General features: G+C 62.7%; 6 protein-coding genes across 6 annotated transcripts; 4 read left to right on the top strand and 2 right to left on the bottom strand.

Moving 5' to 3' along the window:
* Positions 1-584: 584 nt before the first annotated feature.
* SDRG_12672 (hypothetical protein) lies at positions 585-6129 on the top strand (the record flags this gene model as incomplete). Its single annotated transcript, XM_008618750.1, has 15 exons — positions 585-1117; positions 1168-1289; positions 1339-1711; positions 1759-2086; positions 2131-2365; positions 2412-2607; positions 2675-2700; positions 2740-2833; positions 2875-3769; positions 3819-4142; positions 4184-4684; positions 4741-5025; positions 5077-5190; positions 5237-5398; positions 5440-6129. The coding sequence occupies 15 exons, from the start codon at positions 585-587 to the stop codon at positions 6127-6129; spliced, it is 4878 nt and encodes a 1625-aa protein (XP_008616972.1).
* A 287-nt stretch (positions 6130-6416) lies between these two features.
* On the top strand, positions 6417-8681 carry SDRG_12671 (hypothetical protein; the record flags this gene model as incomplete). Its single annotated transcript, XM_008618749.1, has 1 exon — positions 6417-8681. One exon carries the CDS (start codon positions 6417-6419, stop codon positions 8679-8681), a length of 2265 nt encoding a protein of 754 aa, XP_008616971.1.
* Positions 8682-8827: 146 nt separating this feature from the next.
* On the bottom strand, positions 8828-11043 carry SDRG_12670 (hypothetical protein). The gene is made up of 2 exons (XM_008618748.1): positions 10258-11043; positions 8828-10208 (listed from the first exon to the last, which is right to left on the bottom strand). Exons 1-2 carry the CDS (start codon positions 11008-11010, stop codon positions 8871-8873), a joined length of 2091 nt encoding a protein of 696 aa, XP_008616970.1. The 5' UTR covers positions 11011-11043; the 3' UTR covers positions 8828-8870.
* A 504-nt stretch (positions 11044-11547) lies between these two features.
* Positions 11548-12264, top strand: SDRG_12669 (hypothetical protein; the record flags this gene model as incomplete). The annotated part of the gene is made up of 2 exons (XM_008618747.1): positions 11548-11864; positions 11910-12264. The coding sequence occupies 2 exons, from the start codon at positions 11548-11550 to the stop codon at positions 12262-12264; spliced, it is 672 nt and encodes a 223-aa protein (XP_008616969.1).
* Positions 12265-12274: 10 nt separating this feature from the next.
* SDRG_12668 (hypothetical protein) lies at positions 12275-16009 on the bottom strand. Its single transcript, XM_008618746.1, has 12 exons — positions 15094-16009; positions 14891-15045; positions 14690-14850; positions 14507-14646; positions 14176-14459; positions 13991-14124; positions 13769-13943; positions 13634-13719; positions 12875-13586; positions 12568-12828; positions 12444-12520; positions 12275-12397 (listed from the first exon to the last, which is right to left on the bottom strand). The coding sequence occupies exons 1-12, from the start codon at positions 15983-15985 to the stop codon at positions 12295-12297; spliced, it is 3180 nt and encodes a 1059-aa protein (XP_008616968.1). The 5' UTR covers positions 15986-16009; the 3' UTR covers positions 12275-12294.
* Positions 16010-16944: 935 nt separating this feature from the next.
* On the top strand, positions 16945-17742 carry SDRG_12667 (hypothetical protein; the record flags this gene model as incomplete). Its single annotated transcript, XM_008618745.1, has 1 exon — positions 16945-17742. The coding sequence occupies one exon, from the start codon at positions 16945-16947 to the stop codon at positions 17740-17742; it is 798 nt and encodes a 265-aa protein (XP_008616967.1).
* Between the last annotated feature and the right edge of the window lie 251 nt (positions 17743-17993).

Raw genomic sequence — 17993 nt, 5'->3', positions numbered from 1 at the left:
TCGACGGCCTATCGCGTCGATGCTTTGCACAGCGGTCGACAAGACGCAGTTGCGTGGTCCTACCTACTCGTACGATCCCAGCCGACTGCTGGTACAATGACTGGCGGTCCGTCTGATTTTTCAAAAATCGAGAAATTATCAAAATTGTGAGCATCTCGTATGCGCATACTTGCAGAGCTGCGCTGGAGCGATACTGTACGTGGTGCTCGTGTAGCCTTGGTTCAGACAGATGAGGCAGACACGCGGTGAGAAGAAGGCGCTGCTAGCTGGATCGCCAAGGTAGAAACATGTAGACGCGCCGCAAGTTGAAGCGGTATCCGCAGCGTGCACCCCAGGTTCGCGCACTTAATCCTGTGAAATCGAATATGCGATTTGGCAGGTGCGACGAGAGGTTATAAACCCGTGCTTTCTTGGACGTTACATTGGAAGCGCCGACCTCCGGCGCCGACGACCGCGCTCCTTCCTCGACCTCGTCCTCCGCGCTTCCGCGGTCCATCAAGCTCGAGCCCCGCGCGATCCTTCCTGGCGCCTCGACGTCGTTCCATCAACGTCTCCATCTTCCTAGCTCTCGATCGACTTCCTACATGAAGGGTCCCGACCGACGAGCGTATCATTTCTCCCAAAGCCCACCGCGGGGATCCCCGACGAGCGGCGAAGGGCGCATCTCGCTGCGCGTGGACCAGCCCGTCGAAGGGTGCGAGGTCACGACGCATGCATTCTACCGGTCCTCGGAAGGCGACATTGACGACGACGACTTCCAACTCAAGTTTTGCTGGTACAAGTCCAACTCAAAGCGCGCTTGCGCCAACAAGCAATGCCCACGCATTGGCAACGGCGAAGGCAACATTGTCATGCTCATGGCCAAGATCGAGTGCGCTGTCTGCTCGCGCATGGGCATCGCGAACGAAGACTCGGGCTTTTGCACCCTCGAGTGCTTCCGCAGCGGCTGGGGCCAGCATCGGCAGCTCCATGACGTGTCCTCCAAGCAACAGAACCAGCAAAACCGAACCGCCAAGGACGTGAGCGCCGCAAAAGAGAAGGCGCGCAGCCTCGACCTGCTCAACTCGGCCATGGTCCCTGTCAAGGAAGAGACGTGGACTGCGCTGCAGGCCGCCAAGTACGTTGCATGCATCGTCCTCTCGTGCACCACCAACCATGAGCGTATAGGACGTACACCCCGACAACGGGCGACGTAGGTCATGTGCTTCGCGTCGAATGCACGGCCATGTACCGGTCCGGCGAAGAGTGCGGCCCGCCCAAGTATACCGAGACCAACATCGTTCTTCCTTGTACGCTTCTCATCTTGTGCTCGGCGCGGTCTTCTCATGCCTCTTGCAGTTCCGCCGCTGGCGCCGAAGCGGCCGATGATTTCAAGCATCAAGGACGCCGCCCGCGTCCGCTACATTGGCTCATTTCGCGTCCTCTCGTACAACGTGCTTGCCGAGATCTACGCCACGCGACAGATGTACCCGTACTGCCCGATGTGGGCGCTCAACTGGTCGTTCCGGAAGCAGCTGCTCAAGTGCGAGCTCCAAGTCTACAACGCCGACATCCTCTGCCTCCAAGAAGTCCAAGCCGATCACTACAAGAACTTTTTCCAGCCCATGATGACCGACCTCGGGTATGAAGGCCTCTACCTTCAGAAGACGCGCGAATCCATGGGCCTCGCCGGCAAAGTCGACGGCTGCGCGATGTTCTACCGCAAGAACCGGTACTCGCTTCTCTGCGTTTTATCGTCTCGTGACGCCACGTACGTAGGTTTTACCTCAAGGAGCAGTATTCGCTCGAGTTTAACGAAGCCGCCAACGACTTTGTCGCGTCGCTCTTGGCCAATTTTGACATGGCGTACCCGACCGCGTCGCACCACGAGCGCGACTCGTACCAGGCCAGCCTCTCGCGCGTACGCCAGCGCCTCGTGCGCGACAACGTCTCGCAGATCGTCGTACTCGACGTGCTGCCCGATGCGAATGGGTCCCTCGTGCGCAAGCCCGTGCTCCCGAGCATCTGTGTGGCGAACGTCCACATCTTTTCGAATCCGGACTTTCCGGACGTGAAGCTGTGGCAGACCAACACCCTTCTCCAGCAGGTAGACATAGAGTACAGTTTCTCTCGGTGGCTATATGATGCTAGCTGGAGCAAATTGCCAATTCGAGACGACTCCCGATCATCCTGTGCGGCGACTTCAACAGCGAGCCGCCGAGCGCCGTCTACGAATTACTGAGTCAGAACCACGTCCAGAGCGACCACCCGGAGCTGCAGCAGCTCTCGGAAGTCGTGCCCATGACCAAGTTTGCGCACGCGATGCCATTTGCAAGCTCGTATGCGTCGGTCTTTGGGACCGAGCCCAACTACACCAACTACACGGGTGCGTCGCTCTCGATGATTTGGAACGATCACTCACTCTCACGTAGGCTCGTGGGTCGGCGTCGTCGACTACATTTGGTTCACGTCCGACAAGCTCACGCCGGTCGCGGCCCTCAAGGTCCACACGCCCGAAGTGCTCAAGTCGTATGCGCGTACGTGCTTGCCCAACTGCCAGTACGTCTCGGACCACGTCCCGCTCGTCGTCGACTTTTGCCTCAAGACGCCGGCGATGGCACCCGGGCGGTATTAGACTTGTATAGACGCTTCGTAACCGAAAGCCTTTTATATTGAAACTGCTTGTGTTGATGAGTCGCCGGAGCCAGCGGCCGAGCGCCCGTACGCCCTCTTGCCCTCTAGCTATTGACAAGCGGCTAGGCTCGGATACCCGAGATCGCCACGTTGAAGCCGAGCTCGACGCCCGGCTCCGGGCCGCGTTTTCACCGTACGCACTCCGCGTCGAGAGCCTCAGGTACCATGTCAGATGTGAATCTGGACACGAAGCGAGTCTAGTCTGCGCCAGCTCCAGCGACGCGTGCTCGGGCCCAAGCGGTACTGGTACCAGAGCGTCAAGCTCGAGACGGTCTCGCAGCTCAGCGCCAAGAAGTGGAAGGTGCAGATCTACCATGCGCCGTGGCGTCGCAGCGTCGCCGAGTGGTTCGACCACCCGCGCTCGCGCTACAGCACGCCACCGCGGCCCGACCAGCTGACACCGACCGTCGTTGGGACGTACGAGCATGAAAAGGCGGCCCGGGCTGCGTGCGCCAAGGCGCTCCGGGTGCGTGACCGGCACAACCCCGTCTCGCTCAATAACGACCCGAGCGCGCCGCCGCCGAGCCATTGGAACACGGTGTTTGGCGTGACGGTCGTGACCGATGCGTTCCAGCGGCTCCCGCTGCTGCACCGCCTCGAGCTTGTCTACCTCGCCCTCCTCGACTGCGACGGGTGCGTGACCTTTGGCCAGTGCCGCAAGCTCAGCTACATTGGCGATCACGTCCGGCGACTGCCCTGCTTTGGCACCATCGCATTCGATCTTCACGTCATCTGTCGAACGGTCGCCCAGCACGACGCGGCGGCAGCCACGCTCGCGCTGACCGAACGTCTCGGCCTGAGCCACGGGCATGTCTTGAGTGCCGGCGTCGATCCAGCGGCGCAAACGTCGCTTCAGGACGTCGCCGCGCTCCTTGATGAGCCGCATGCAGCGACTCGGGTGCCTCACTTTTACCACGGACTGCCCCAAGCACTCAAAGAGCTCCTCGCGCAAGAGCAAGCGGCCATCTTCCGGGAGCAGCATGCGCTCGGGAAGGACGCCGACGTGCACACCGTCGTCGCCCGCTACGAAAAGCGCACGCGCGCGCTGGGCGTGGCGGCCACCAAGCTCCAGCGCCTCTTCCGACACCACTTGCACGTACGCCCAACTCGATATTGATAGTCGATTCCGACTCGACGGATGCTAGAGCCGCGTGCTGCGGCGGCTTTTGCGGCGACACCGCCATGCGATCACACTGCAGCGCGTGTACCGGGGCTATGTAGCCCGGGTGTTTGCGACCGAGCTCTTCCTCGTCTCGACCTTTGCAGCTACGCACATCCAGGCGGCGTATCGGTCCGTCGTCTCGCGCCGGGCAACAGCCGCGCTCAAAGCCCAAATGATTTTGGGCGCCATCGGGCTCCAGCGGCTCTGTCGCGGGCACCGAGCGCGCAAGTGGGTCTTCTGGATGCGGTACCATGTCGCGAATGCAATCCGGATCCAGCGCTGCGTCCGTGGCCTCTACGGCCGCCGGGTACGCTCCGCCTCATTGTCAAAGTCGATCCATGTGGCTAGCGCGCCAAACTGTTCCGACATGCGCTCGTTAAGCGCACGGTGCAAGTCCCGGCCGCGTCGCTCGTCCAGCGGGTGTACCGCGGCCACGTAGGCCGACGCCTCTATCGCCGCGCCAAGGCCGAGCACCTCTTGCGCGTCGTCTACACCCCCGCGGCAATAGCCATCCAGCGCGTATTTCGCGGCGGCCGCGGCCGTGCGCGGTTTCGGCGCCTCGAGGTCGAGCGCGCGATGGCCCGCACGCTCCAGCGCGCCTACCGCGCATATCGCAACCGGGTGGTGTGGGCCGATGTCTTTGCGCAGCGCCGGCGCAACCTGATGGCATCGCGCATCGGTGCGGCAGGTCGCGGCTTCCTCGCGCGCCTCGTGCTCCAGCGCGAGCGCCGCAAAGTGCATCTGAAAATGGTCGTCGTACCTTCCACGCGGCTCATCCAGCGCATCTTCCGCGGCTACATGGTCCGCAAGCGCCTCGAGCAAGTCCGCGACAAGAACGAAGCTGCGTGCGTGATCCAGGCACGTGATGCGCTCTTGATAGATTGATACTATTGGGCGACGTGTAGTTTGCGTGGCGCCAAGCCAAGCGCGCGTACGCCGAGCGCATGGCGTGGGAGGCCCATCTCGTAGGCCTGCAGCACGCCGCGGCTCGTACGGTTCAGTGCCTTGCGCGGCAGTTCCTCGCGCGCAAGCACGTGGCGGCGCGACGTATGGCCCAGCGCGGACGCTACGGCGCGGCGGCGGTCAAGGTCCAGGCCGCGTGGCGCAGCTTTCAGAGCCGACAGCAGTGCCAAGCGATGCGCGATCTGCTCAAGATCGAAGTCAAAGCGCGCGCCATGACCACGTTCAAGGCACTTGAACTTCGCTTTCAAATCTATCAACTTGATATGTTGCGGAGATAGGACGACCTCGAAATGGTGCACTTCGACAACGTGGACGCGTCGGCCGACCTCGCTCGCCTCGTCAAGTACAAGAAGAAGGCACTTCAGCACATCCACGACTTGAAACAAATGCGGGTGCGTCGCTTCCATTGGTCCGCCCAACTTGATACAAAGAAGCTAGCTCGACTGGGAGCTGCGCGCGCCGTTCGTCGACAACGAGCTCGCAAATATGACGCCCGAAGACGTCGGCCGCGGTTGGGCCGAGGCGTTCGAGACCGAGAAGGTCGTGATCCACTTTTCCCGGCTCTTGAGCGCCGAAGAAATCCTGAGCAAGCGCCAGCAGGTAGCCCCTGCGTCTCTTTGTCGGCTAAGTCCATCGACTAGATCCGCGAGTACGACCACGAGATCGAGACGCTGCAGATCGAGCTCGAGGACTTGGAGCGGGACCGCGACGAGTTCCTCATGGACGAGACATTGGAGCTCGAGGGCCTTCGCCGCTTAGAGCTTTCGCGGGCCCTTATGATGTACGAGGCGGACACGAAAGCGGCGGTCCGGCGACAGCGCGTGCGCTGGAAGGTGCGCAACGTGCGCCGCAACGTGCTCCTGCGCAAGGAGAACGCGCGGCTGCGCGCGCTGCTGCCACCAGCGTCACCGACCACGAACGGCTGCGTCTCGTATGCGACCAATATGGCCCACGCGCGCGAAAGAGCCGACCTCCTCCGCGACACGGTGGCGGCGGCGGCGGCAGAGCGCGCTGCGGCGCTCGAGGCCAGCGGTAGTCGTAACCTGCACGTGCTCTCGACCTACGACGCGATCGTGCGGGCGACGCGGGCGATCGTCGACGAGACGAGCCTCGCGATGCGCCTGCCCAAGCGCGACGTCCGCGAAGACCTCATGTGCCACACGTGCGGCCACATTGCGTGCGTCTGCCACTTGCCGCTGGCCGCGCTGAGCAACCAAGCCGAGCTGCAAGTCGTGGGCAAGCACAAGAAGGCGCCGCCCGTCAAGCTCGGTCGCCGCCGCAAGGGCTTCCACGACGCCAGCATCCCGCGCATGGACCCCAATCAGAAGTAGAGATGAAGGAAGATGCATGTTGGGGTCGTTGAAGTTGATCCCGCAATTTTCACCATTTTCACCATTTTCACACCTTCACGCCAGCTGGTGAAGTTGGTCATCGAGTTTGGGAGGGGATTCGCATGGTGCCAGCGCTGGTCGAGCCAAGATCGCCTGTGGGCAGCGCGGTCGTCGAGGCCTACGCGCGCTCGGCGCGGGCGGCGACAGAGTGCTATGGGCTCACGAAGGACCTGCCGTGGCCTTGCACCCGCGGCTCTCTGGCGTTGCTCATCCCGAGCCTAGCGGCCATGAACTTGCACCTGGCGCTTGTCGAGGCAGTCGCGGGGCACATCGCTGCCTGCTTCCGGTACACAGACCCGCTCGGCGACCTTGCGCATGGCAAGTCACCGTTCGACCTCGTGCTCGTCGTGGATGCGACGCCCGAGCCCAAGTACGACCAGGCGTTCCAGCTGGAGCTATTGCAGGAGCTTGCATCGGACGCGTCGTCGGACCCGTTTGTCGCTGCCAACACGGACATGCTTCTGTCGCGTCACAACGCGCCCGTGCTGCACATGGCCTTTCTGCGCGCGCCGTCGTCCAAGACGCTGCGCTTCGTCGTCGCCCGCCGTGACGGCCATGCCTATGTCTGGGAGTGGGCCCTCGAGAAGCTCGCGTGGGTCTTCCTCAATAGTTTCTGCTTTTCGAGCGAGCCTGCTGCGGACCTCAGCGCGTTCCCGACCTTTGCCGGCGCGCACGGACTCGCGTGGTCGGACGCGAACGGCGCGCTGCAGTGCCGCCACGTCAGCTTTGAGACTATTCCGTCGCTCGCCAAGCACCCGACGCACATCGTCGTGGGCCATCCGATGACGCTACACAGTGACGCGTCGAGTCGCGTGACCTTGCTAAGCTCATCCCGTGGGCTGTGGCTCCTCTCCGACTGCCACGTACAGCTCAAGAGTGCGCAGTCGCCCGTGACACACGCGTGTCCGCATCCGTCGCCGCTCTTCGACGTGGTTGCGTGCGTGCACGACGTCACAGGTGCGCTGCTGACGCTTTCCAAGTCGACTGGCGCCCTCCACCTCGTCCAACTTGAGAATGGCGGGCTCCAGTGCCGGCAACTTGCGTTCGCGCTGCCGGCGCCGGCGACGGTCGTTGCGGTTGCATGCCACCGGCAGTTCCTCCTCGTCACGACCACCGAGAGCTCGCTCGTCGTGTACGATGTGCACTCGGGTGCCGAGGCCACGTCGCTGGCACTGCCGACAGCGACGCAATACCGCCTATGGAGCACAGTGGTCGCCGCCGGCGTCTACGCCGACCACGCGTTCTACCGCCTCAAGCTGCCGAGTGCAACGCAGTACGCCGACGGCCTACCTTCGGGATTCGCGCACTTGCGCGACCACGGCCCGTCGCTCCGGTTTCCCCAAGTGGCGGCGGCCTACGCCTCGCTTCGGCGTGCAGCCGCCAACGACCGCAAGGGCGACGCTTACGAGACGGTCGCGGCGCACCTCGAGCACCCGGCGCTCTTATTGGCGCTGCTTACAGACGCCAAGATCCCAGACGCGATCGTCGACGACCTCCGCGGGCGCCTCGGGGCGATGCAGCTCCACTACAAGCACACACTCCATACCGTGCCGGCGGCGGCCGTGGCGTCGACGCCGCTCTCGCCTCTCACGCCCATCAACATGGACTCGTTCATGTACGTGCACGCGTGGCTGCAGCTCAATGCTGAGCGCAACGCGCTTCTGCAGCCGCTAGCCACGTTGCGGCCGCGCGCGCGCACGGCCGAGTCGGACGTCTCGCTCGACATGCAGCGGTTCCGTCCGACGCCGCTGACAATCAGTCGCCAGCTTCACGCGCTCTCGCCTCTTCAATTCACCTCGTGGGCGTGCTCGGCGCAGTTTGGTCGCCGGCTCCTGCTCCAGCTCGAAGCGCTTTTGCTGGAGAACGTCGTCTTCAAAGGCCCGTCGCCAACGACAGGCGTCCCGAGCCATTTGCTCTTCCATGAAGAGCGCACGGCCAGTGACTACCGCCGGTCGCCAGCGACCAAGCAGCTCTACTTCGAGTGCATGGCCCGGCTCTATGCGCAGCACGAGCCAAATGCGCTCGCACCTTTTGTTGCGTGCGTCGACCAGTACTGTCCGCGCCTCTTCTCGCTCGAGGGCCAACACCTCGTGCCGACGCGCCGTCACAGCCAGCGCGCCCTCGTCGCCCTCTCGCCCGTTGCGCTCGCAAAGGGAAACGAGCCAGCGGCCGTGGCCGCGCACGCCGACGTCCTCTGCCAAAGCGACGCGTGGCTCGAAGCTGCGTCGCTGTTGCTCGCACACGATGAGTATGCCAAGTGCCTCTTGCTCTACGAGACAGCGCCAGACGCCGTGGGTCCGCTGCTCTACTGGCCGCTGCTGCGCTACTGCGTTGAAAAGCAGAGCCCGAACGACCTCGTCGCCTTGGTCGAGCGCAAGCCTGCGTCGCTCTCGTCATCTCTCGTGCTCCGCAACCTCAAGACATTCGTGCCGCCCGGCGTCACGCTCGGCGCGCTGCGCCCGGCCATCGTCGTGCTGTTGCGCCGACCCTAACCCTAACCGGAATGTCCATGACAGAATGTTCCGATAGCGTTCGTTTGAGACTCGTGGAGTGTTCTGAGAAAATGCTTTGGGATGTCATCCGCGTGGGACCCGACGCTCGGTCCGTCGACCACCCCGTTTGGGAATGAAAACAAGTGTAGTGTGAAAATATCGAGTTGAAATATTGATATTCGAATACGCTTAAAGCGATTCGCTGGAGCCGCGTTCGTCCGGCGGTGCCTGCGTGAAGCCCAAGACGATGGGCTTGGGCATCGCGACAAGCCTCGCCATCGTGTCGCTGAACGGTTCGTCCATCGGCACCGGCTTGGAATTGATGTGCAAGAGAATGTCGCCGACACGGACGCGCTGCGAGCAGCTGCCGACGCGCTTGACGACCGGTCCCGCGGCGCTCGGTGCAAACGTGAGGCCGAGGTCGCCATCCCGCCACACGATGCGGTGCGTCGCGTCCAACTCCAAGATGGAGCTGGCGGCGTCGCTGTCCGAGATGCGGTTCGACGGCGGCGACGACGACTCGTTGTCGCCACTCCGAAAGCGAAGTACGATGGGGAACCCGGCGCTGTGCAGCAGCCGCGTGAGGTCGGTCGACGCAAGCCCAGAGGTTGCAATGTTGTTGACAGCGACAAGCTGATGGCCGTCCGCCGAGGCCGGCAAGGTGAGCGCGCAGTGGGGCTTGACGCGCTTGACGCACGGCGTCTTGGCCGGCGAATGCTTCGGGTAGTACAACACGAGCCCGAGCGGCGGCGATGACCAGAGTACCTCGTACTCGGACGCGCGCGGTGTACAGAGCGCCCTCGCAAAGCTGCGGTTGAGGCGCGCGGACGGACCATCGAGGAGCGACGCAGCACGGAGCAGGCGCTGCTTGCGCGGCGGTGCAAACAGCAGGAGCACGGGCTTTGGCGCCGATGCCAGCCGCGCGCAATTGGCCACCATGCAGTGCGGAAGCAGCGCATCGCCGTTGACCGAGACGAGCGTGTAGCCCGACCCGAGCTGACCAACCAGCGGCGTCTGGCCTTTTCCCGTGAGCCGGTGCACGGCGGGTAGCCCCAACGCCGGGTCCTCGAGCAGCGTCACGCCGAGGAAGCCGTCGCGCCAGACCAAGACGACGTTGCCCGACGCCGACGACAGTGTCGTGGCACATAGCGTCCGTGTCGACGACGGTTGAATCTCGGTCGCCACGTCGCTTAGCTCGCGTTCGGTGAGAAGAGCCGGCTCGCTCGGCGGGCGCGGCATGGGCGCGGCGTCGCTGAGGAGGCGCTGGAACGTCAAAGCGACAGGTCGCGGGCTCTCGTGGATGTAGCGCAAGGTCGCACTCAGGCCGTGGGCAACCGCGTCGTAGACATCGTTGACCAGCACGAGGAGGTCCCCGACCTGCGGCGACTCGTCCGTCCGCGCCACCACTCGGTCGACGACCGGGATGTCGAGCCGACCGTCGCCGGCAAATGTGACCCCGAGCCGATCTTGCAGCAAAATGGTCCACGTCTCGCGCTGCACGCGCGCGGTCGCTTTGAACCGAAGCACCTACGCCCACTCGACGCTCGTAATCTGCTGAAGCAACAAGTGGGCCTACCGTCGGAAGGTCGGCGCGGTAGAGACACCGGAACGCTTCGTCCGGGGCGAGGCCGGACGTCGACATGCCACCGATGCGGTCCAGTTGGTCGCCGGGCCGAATGCCCATGGCCCAGACCAGCGGGCGGGAGATACCGATCACGATGAGCCCGCCGTCGGTCCCGACCTCGAGCTGCAAGCCAGCCGGTCCGGACTGGTGCACGTAGAATTTGAGCATGTTGAAGTCGGCGCTGAAGCGGGACCATGGCTCCGACAAGTTGGCGCGCGGGCTGCACACGTGGTGGTACGTGAACGGGATCGCAGGCGCGTCCTCGGAGAAGCTCTCGGGGGCAATGGCCTCGTCAGAGGGCAGTAACTTTTTGAGTTTCGACGGCAACAGAAAGAGACTTGAGAAGGTCTTTTTGAGAAAGGCCGGGGGCTTCTCGGCCACCTGCAGCATGTCGAGCAGTGGCATGTCATCCTCGTCCTCGACCTCGTTCGTCTCGACGTTGTTGTCCGTCTCGACAAGCACGTCGTCGGCGTCTTTCGTCACGACGGTGGGGGCGATCGTGGGCCGGCAAAACGACCGGTGCAGTGTCTTGTGGTGCACAAGACAGAGAGACGAGCAGTACGCTGCCCGGCCGCAGCGCGCGGGACACGGGCGCACGACGGTTTGCTCGCTGCAGTTGGAACACGTCGCCCACTCGGCGGCGCTCTCGTTGTTGAGCTCAGACGCAGTCGGACTCGCGACCATCGTTGCCGGTTCTCGGCCCATCGAGTCGGCGCTCGTCAGGCGGTTGCCTTTTTTGCTATTTAAAGAACGTATACTGCGACAAAAATACGTGGCAAGCGGACGAAGCAGCAAATGGCTCGTACTTCAACTTGCAACCTGCTACCTCGAATGCCTCTGACCTCTAACAAGAACATTGACGCCGGAAGCTAGCGTTCGTACAGGCCATGTCGAAGCGATATCGTGCCCCAATGCTCGTGCCTTGCCTGGTGCATGGCGTTCGTCACCCGAGACACTTTGCAGAGATGTGGAAAAGCTCAAGTTACGCATGCTACGTGAGAGTGGTGTTTGGTACAGACAGTATCCCGGCTAGCTGTGGACCAGAGCAACCGACCAGCTAAAGTGGTCGCCGCAAAGATCTTGGTGCTAAGCGGTCAGACTCGTGTCGTTGCAAGAGATAGAATGTCCTTAGCGGTTTAGGTCAACCAGGTTTGGCACCGATCGATCACAATAAACTCAGGCAGTCCTGCGATGCCATTGGTCGACATTGTTTTCTATTTTGGCCAATGGCCTCAAAGTACCATGGACACAGCACCGGTGCTGGATGCCACGTGCGCGGCCTGCGGCGCGTCGCTCGAGGGCAAGCCCAACCAGTGCGTGACGGACTGCGGCCATGTCTTCTGCGTCGCGTGCGTCTGCAGGCAGCTCGGTCACCAGAAGAACCGGTGCAGCTACTGCCAATCCGTCGTGAAGCTCGTGCGCCAGCTGGACCCGCTCGGCCAGGACGCATCGCGTGAGAAGCCGTGCAGCGTCAAGTTTGCCAACACGACGTACATCCTCTATGTAAGCATCTGGAGCGTCCACGACCCGACGGCGACGCTCGCCGAGCTCTTCCACCTGTAGACACCATGACATTATTCGCCGACTAAGAGACGCCTTGGTAGGGAGAAGACAGCGCGGCTCATCCACCAAGGCAAGGTGCTCAAGAAGGGCGACGTGTGGCCCGGCGCAGTCGTCCAGCTCGTCGGGACACGCAAGGCGCTCGATGCGGCCGCGTCCACGCCCAGCAGCGTTACGTCCATTTGGGCGGCCACGCTCGCCTGGCTCGTCTGGTTGCTCGTCCTCGTCGCCACTCCGTTCCGATACCTCTATCTCTTCTTCCACTCAATGGTTGCGGGCCACGCGTACACAAGCCTGCCCTCGCAGCGCTACGCCCCCGTCGAGCCCGCGCCGCCGTCGGCCCCGACGTTCCAGGCGCTCGGCCGCGCCGCCGCACCCACCGAAACCGACCACGTCTAGCGACCCACGTCCCATTATTCCATTGCATAACTAGATGCGATCGTAGCCAAAGGTGCCAAACTCGAGAGCGAGGGCCAACTTGGTCGCGAGCTCGTCTTGCGTCGCGTAGGCCGGAAGCACGATTTTGCGGTCGCTAGCCAGCATGACTCGAAGAAGAAACGAGTGGTATGAGGACGTACCACGTGTGGGCTTGGGGCAGCGGCGGCGTCTTTCCGTCGGGCACGGCAACGACGTCGATGGACCACACGACCTCGTCCTACACGCAGTCGTACACGTTTGTAGGGCCCGACGACGGCATTCTACCGCGTGGGCAAAGCCAAAGAGCGGCGGCAGCGACGACCCGGACCAAAACACGAGCAGTTCTCGCTGCGTAGGCTCCGCCATACCGTCGACGACGGCCCAAAAGTGGCGGATCGTCGGGTGCTCAGCGCTGCCGTGGCGTCCGTACGTGACGTGGGCCTGGAGCGCGGCCATGTCCAGCGCTTGGTCGCCGGCCAAGACGCGCTGCAGCTCGTCGGGACGCAAGAGCGCGATCTCTCGCTTGGGCACAACATCGTAGAGACCCTAACCCTATCGTTTCGAACGCCTCGTCGTCAGCGAGCACGTGTACCACGCGCACTGCGTCGAGGGCGTCGCGGTTGCTGCAGAAATGATGCATCGCGAGTGCGAGCACGTACGCCTCCTTGTTGTCGTTGGTCACAGGCGTCTCGAACCCTCTTGGCTGGAGCTCGACTTGCGCCGTCAACATTGCACCGTTGTACTCGACGTGGTCGCACATCTCAAATGTGAGATCCCACGGCGTGGCAAAGTCGTGGGCCAGCGTCGCTTCGAGGCTACGGCGCAGCGCCGGGTCGTCCGACACGAGGTCGGTCCACTGCACCGTCGGCGCCTCCATCAGCACTTGCCAAAACACGAGCGGGAACCGCGCGCCGAGGACGATGCCGTGTCGAACGGCGAGCCCGAAGAGCCGGCCGAGGCACCGGTACAGCTTGTACACATCGCTGCCCTTGGCCATCGCTTCGATCGACGCAAAGGCCACTTGGAGCACATGGTTGCCGACGTCTTTGGGCGGCGACAGCGTGCGTTTTGGCCGCGGCGCGATGCGCAGTAGGGACGAGCTGCCCATGTACGCGACCAGAGGGAACCACGCCGTCAGTGGCGTTGGAAGCGAGCGCGGCGCTGCATCCGAGCTGGCGTCTCTCCGGGCCAAGCGCAGCCACGCGGAGCCAATGTGTTGCGTGGCCGACGCTTCGACGCGGCCATCGGGCGACAGATCGACCTGCGGATCGAGAAAGGCCCGGCGCACGAGCTCGAAAAACTCTCTGCAACAATGACATCAGCGGCTTCGAGGACGCAAGCACATTGGTACCGCAGCGGACCGACGCCGGCGCCGGGCTCGTGCGTGAACTCGACGGTCATGTCGCCCCAGAGGTGCCTCACCGGTGTCGACAGCACCTACAAGAAGCGTCGTGTTGTCGACGCTGTGGCAGGAAGCGAAGGGTACTTGCTGCACGATGAACTCGGTGACGAGTCCTTGTGGTGTCTGGCGGTTGACGTGAATACGGAGGTCTGTGCCCCGGGCACTGGCGTCGGCGCCAAAGTACGCAACCTTGGTCTCCAGGTCCACGAGGTGCCACGCCTCCCGGTGCACATACTGGCGCAGGAGGGCCGCCTCGGACCTACGCGCATGTCATTCTCCGAGCTCCGGCTTGCCACGGTGACGCACATCAATAGAACGTTGAGGGGGCGTCGAAATGGTGTGAGCCATGACAAGAACAGCGCCGGCAGCGGCAGCGACTCGGCCATACGCTTGAGAAAGCTACCGGGTCGATTGGCCTTGCGCCCGTGCGTTGCCGCCATCTCGTCATGAGAGCATCAGCTGCCGACTCGCTTCATGTCCACCGTGCATACCTCTCGGAGCGTGGACGCATCTGTCGCACGCACTTGCTGCTGTAGCTGAACAAGGTACAGAGCGCCAAGGAAGCGCTCGGGGTAGTCTTGGACGTGGCGCACCGCGAGAAGCACGTGGGTGAGCAGCTGCTGCAGCACGTCGAGCGGCTTGAGCAAGGTTGCTAGCTCGGGGTTGGCACTTCCAAGCACGAGAAGCATCTCAAAGCGGGCCAGCACGAGCCGCATGAGCTCGGTCTCATCCAGCTCGTATGCTTCTGTCTGAAGCTGAAAGATCAAGGTCATTGCTACACCATCTTCGAACCGACGACGACATGCTCCAGCAGGAACGTACCACTCTGGAGGATCACGGCCGTGAGGTCCTTTAGGAACCGAGACAACGTGGACGCGGCGACCATATCTTGGAGCACAAAGGTCCACGTATGCAGAACCGACGCCGACGTGTCGGTGTGGAGGAGCTGCGCCAGCAGATGCCTACGACTCTGCGTGGCATCGAGCGTCCATAGCAGCCACATACCCATAGAGCGAAGCCTTCTTGAAGAGATGACGTTGATCTTGCAGCGCTTGGCGCCACGCCCAGGTCGCAAACGGTGACGCCGGCTGCTTTGTGAGCCGGTGGAGCCCGCCGACGTGCGAGAGGAACGGCAGCATCGCCCGCGGTGTCACCTCCGTCGCCAGCTACGCCCGCATAGAATTCACAAGCGACACGGAAACGTACCTTGGCGTAGAGGTACTCAATGCCCTTGGCGGCCACGAGGAAGTTCTTGGCCCAGCGCGAGTGCACCGCGTATGGGCCCGCGTGCTGGAAGAGCTTGTCGTACCCGACCTTCTCACCAAATGCACCGAGGACGCCAACAGTGCGCATGCCCAATTCTACGGAGAAGCGTGAGCCGACGACGAGCTCCGCGAAGGATGACGCACGCGTGTCGACGTGGGTGGGCAGTGCGTCGAGGCCCGATGGCTTCTTTTTCGTTGGCGCCAGCGCTGACTGCACCTTCAAGAGCGTGTCTTCGAGTGCATGGACGGCCGAGACGTTGCGCGCGTCAAGCACAGACGGCAAGAACGAGTGCGAGAGGAGGAGCGATACGACCGTCGGCAGCAGCTCGCGACAGGCTACATGCAGCGCGGTGGTCTGGTGCGTCGCGAGCGTCGCCCAGAGAGCGTCGGGCGGCACCCGCGTATCGCGCTCGGATGCCTCGACGAGCACTTGGATCACAGGCCAATGCTTTGCTTCTAAATCGACCAGCGCCTCCATGGGACCCTTCGCATCCAGCTGGCACTCGTTGGTCTTCTTCTTTGTGGGCCGCGTCATCTTCTGGAGCGGACTGGCCTCGGCAAGCGCAAAGAGTGCGGCGAGAAGCAGATCGCCGTAGTGGGGCGTCGGCGCCTCCTGCGCCTTGGCGGCTTCGAGCAGCTTTGTCAGAAGCGCTGCGTTCGTCCCGCAGCTCGCGAGGTGCAGCGGCCCGTCCTGGCGTCCGTCGTTGCAGTTGATCAGTGCGCCGCGGGACAGCAGCACGTCGGCAATGTTGCAGACGTCGTAGGCGCCGGCGTTGGCGCACAGGGTGGTCAGTGCGGTTCGGCCGCTCTCGTCGCGACTGTTGGCTAGCTCTGGGTCGACCGTCAAGATGGCGGCAATCACGCTGATGTCCCGTCGGCGAACGGCGCTCGTGAGCTGCGTCGATGCGACGGTCGTGGCGTCATCTTGGCCAGCATGCAGATCCGGCCGCGTCGGAGCCGGCGCAGCTGGCGGCTTGCCGCGTCGCCCTCGGCGCGGCTTGCGATGGCTGCCCGCATTGTCGCGGGGAGCGTCCATGTCTCGTTGTCGTCGGATTCCCACGGATGCCACAACCTGTCACATTCGATTTAGATACTTCCTTTCATATCGAATAACCGCGTATTTTAATACTTTGTAGTATGTAGAATCCACCCGGTTATATGTATCTCGATTGACTAAACCAACGCAATAACCTGTCATAATCAATGCGAGGGCCACGCACCAGGCTATGCAATCGACTGTTTGCTGCACCACGCATTCCACCAAAGCTTTGTCGAGCCGAACCAAGACTGCGTCAGTTCATGTGTCGCATAGTTCTTTCTTTAAACCTGGCTTGAATCCACCGTGTATCCGTCACTGGCACCGTAAGGGGCGTGATTCTAGTGTCCATCCGGCCAGCTGCGTCCACGGATCTTCCGGCAAGAGCGTCACCGGCCCGTCGGCGCGTGTCCGACGCGGCCGACGTGGCGTCCATCTCACCGGGTATTTAGTTGGACATGTAGTCGTTTAGTTGTTGACTCGACATATACATACTCGGCCTAGTGGACAGGCGATCACTCGACCTCGCTCATGCACTCGCAGCATTGTGCACGCGGCACCTCTGGTGGACGGATGGATTGAGATCTTCTTCAAGCTGTTCAGTCAGTCAGTTGTTCAGTACCGATCCCACTCGCTCGTCGCAGCCGACTCGCTCTTCGAACCCCTGGTCGCACCGCAATAAATTACAGTGTATGGACTGGCCGTCCAGCGGTGCATTCGTGACGCTGGCGATGGCAGCCGAAGAGCTCGTCACTATCGCTGGCTTCGTCGCTCGTGAGCTTGTGAGCTCGAGACTCGCTGTTGAAGCGCACTTGCGCAGAGGTTTGACGGTCACCTGGATGGCGTGATACAAATTCGCAGAGCGATATATACAAGCCCAGATATCCAGCACCGGCTGCGACACCGCCTCTCCCGTGGCCACGAGATGGCCATCGCCCTCACTTGGTGATTTCGCCAGCATGATGAAGACGACGCCAGTGACGCGCGGTGTGCTTGGCACCAAGGTCGTCACGCGCGGCGGCATTGAGGCGGCCATGGACCCCTTCGCGCTCTCGGTCTGCCGCGTCCAAGTCGCCGATCTCGCCGACGAGCAGAGCACGTGCTACGCCGTGCAGTCGCAGAACGCCATCTCGGGCCGGTCCTGGGTTGTGTACCGGCGCTACTCGGACTTTGCGCTCTTCCGCGAGAAGCTCTTGTGCCACTTTCGGGGCTTTGTCGAGGTCGTCCCGAAAGCCTTCAACCGCATGATGGCCCTGCCATTCCCGAAGAAGCAGGCCTTTCCGCGCAAGGCGACGCTTCGAGCCCGCGAGGCTGCGTTCCTTGCGCTCATGCGCGCCATCCACGACATTCTGCTGTACCCCGAGTACTTCATCCACCACGACGTGAGCTACATGGGCTTTGCGATCTTCAAGGGCTTCCTCGGCAGCCGCCTCCACGTGCTCCACATCAATATGTACCACGTGCAGAAGACGGTCCCGCAGCACCAACTACCGCGCCGCGACCGCGCCTGCGTCATTCAGTGCGGTACGTTAGCGACCATCGTGGAAGAGCCAGCGCCGATCCTCGTCCTCAAGCGCGCCGCGTCGGACGAAGCCGAGACGAGCATGACCGCGAGCGTCGCGTCCGACGACGACGACGAGGCAGATCCGAGGTACGCGCCGGCTCTCAAGCGCAAAACGTCGTGGACGGCCAAGGCCCACCGCGTGCTCAGCGTCAAGCGGCTCTCCAAGAGCCAGCTCCTGCCCGCCGTCGCGTGATCGCCTCCATCGTCTCGCCGTCTTCATGTCTGTGTAGCGTATGTACATGCTGTTGCAACTGTAATCTATAGCCTTGTCGTCTTCCCCTTGCTACCCCGCCAGCGACGCCTGCGACCCGGTCTTCGTGTCCCTGCCACGCTAGCCGTTGTCCATCGCGACGTCAGCCTGCTCTAGCCCACTCCTACTATGGGGGTACCGCACCAAGAGGATCATTTTGGCAGCGAGCTCGCCATCGTCGCCGACGGCTATCG

Source organism: Saprolegnia diclina, assembly GCF_000281045.1.
Source record: "Saprolegnia diclina VS20 unplaced genomic scaffold supercont1.51, whole genome shotgun sequence".
Classification (NCBI taxonomy): Eukaryota; Oomycota; class Saprolegniomycetes; order Saprolegniales; family Saprolegniaceae; genus Saprolegnia; species Saprolegnia diclina.
The sequence above is the reverse complement of the archived record's forward strand: the minus strand, read 5'-3'. Positions and strand labels throughout refer to the sequence as shown.

Bases quoted from the DNA above. Each gene is read 5' to 3' on its own strand.
- SDRG_12668 (XM_008618746.1), bottom strand. From the start codon at position 15,985: ATGGACGCTCCCCGCGACAATGCGGGCAGCCATCGCAAGCCGCGCCGA. The intron at 14,851-14,890 runs GTACGTTTCCGT...ATGCGGGCGTAG, and splicing joins TTGAGTACCTCTACGCCAAG to CTGGCGACGGAGGTGACACC. The intron at 13,720-13,768 runs GTACCCTTCGCT...CGCTTCTTGTAG, and splicing joins CCGAGTTCATCGTGCAGCAA to GTGCTGTCGACACCGGTGAG.
- SDRG_12670 (XM_008618748.1), bottom strand. From the start codon at position 11,010: ATGGGCCGAGAACCGGCAACGATGGTCGCGAGTCCGACTGCGTCTGAG. The intron at 10,209-10,257 runs GTAGGCCCACTT...GAGTGGGCGTAG, and splicing joins ACCGCGCCGACCTTCCGACG to GTGCTTCGGTTCAAAGCGAC.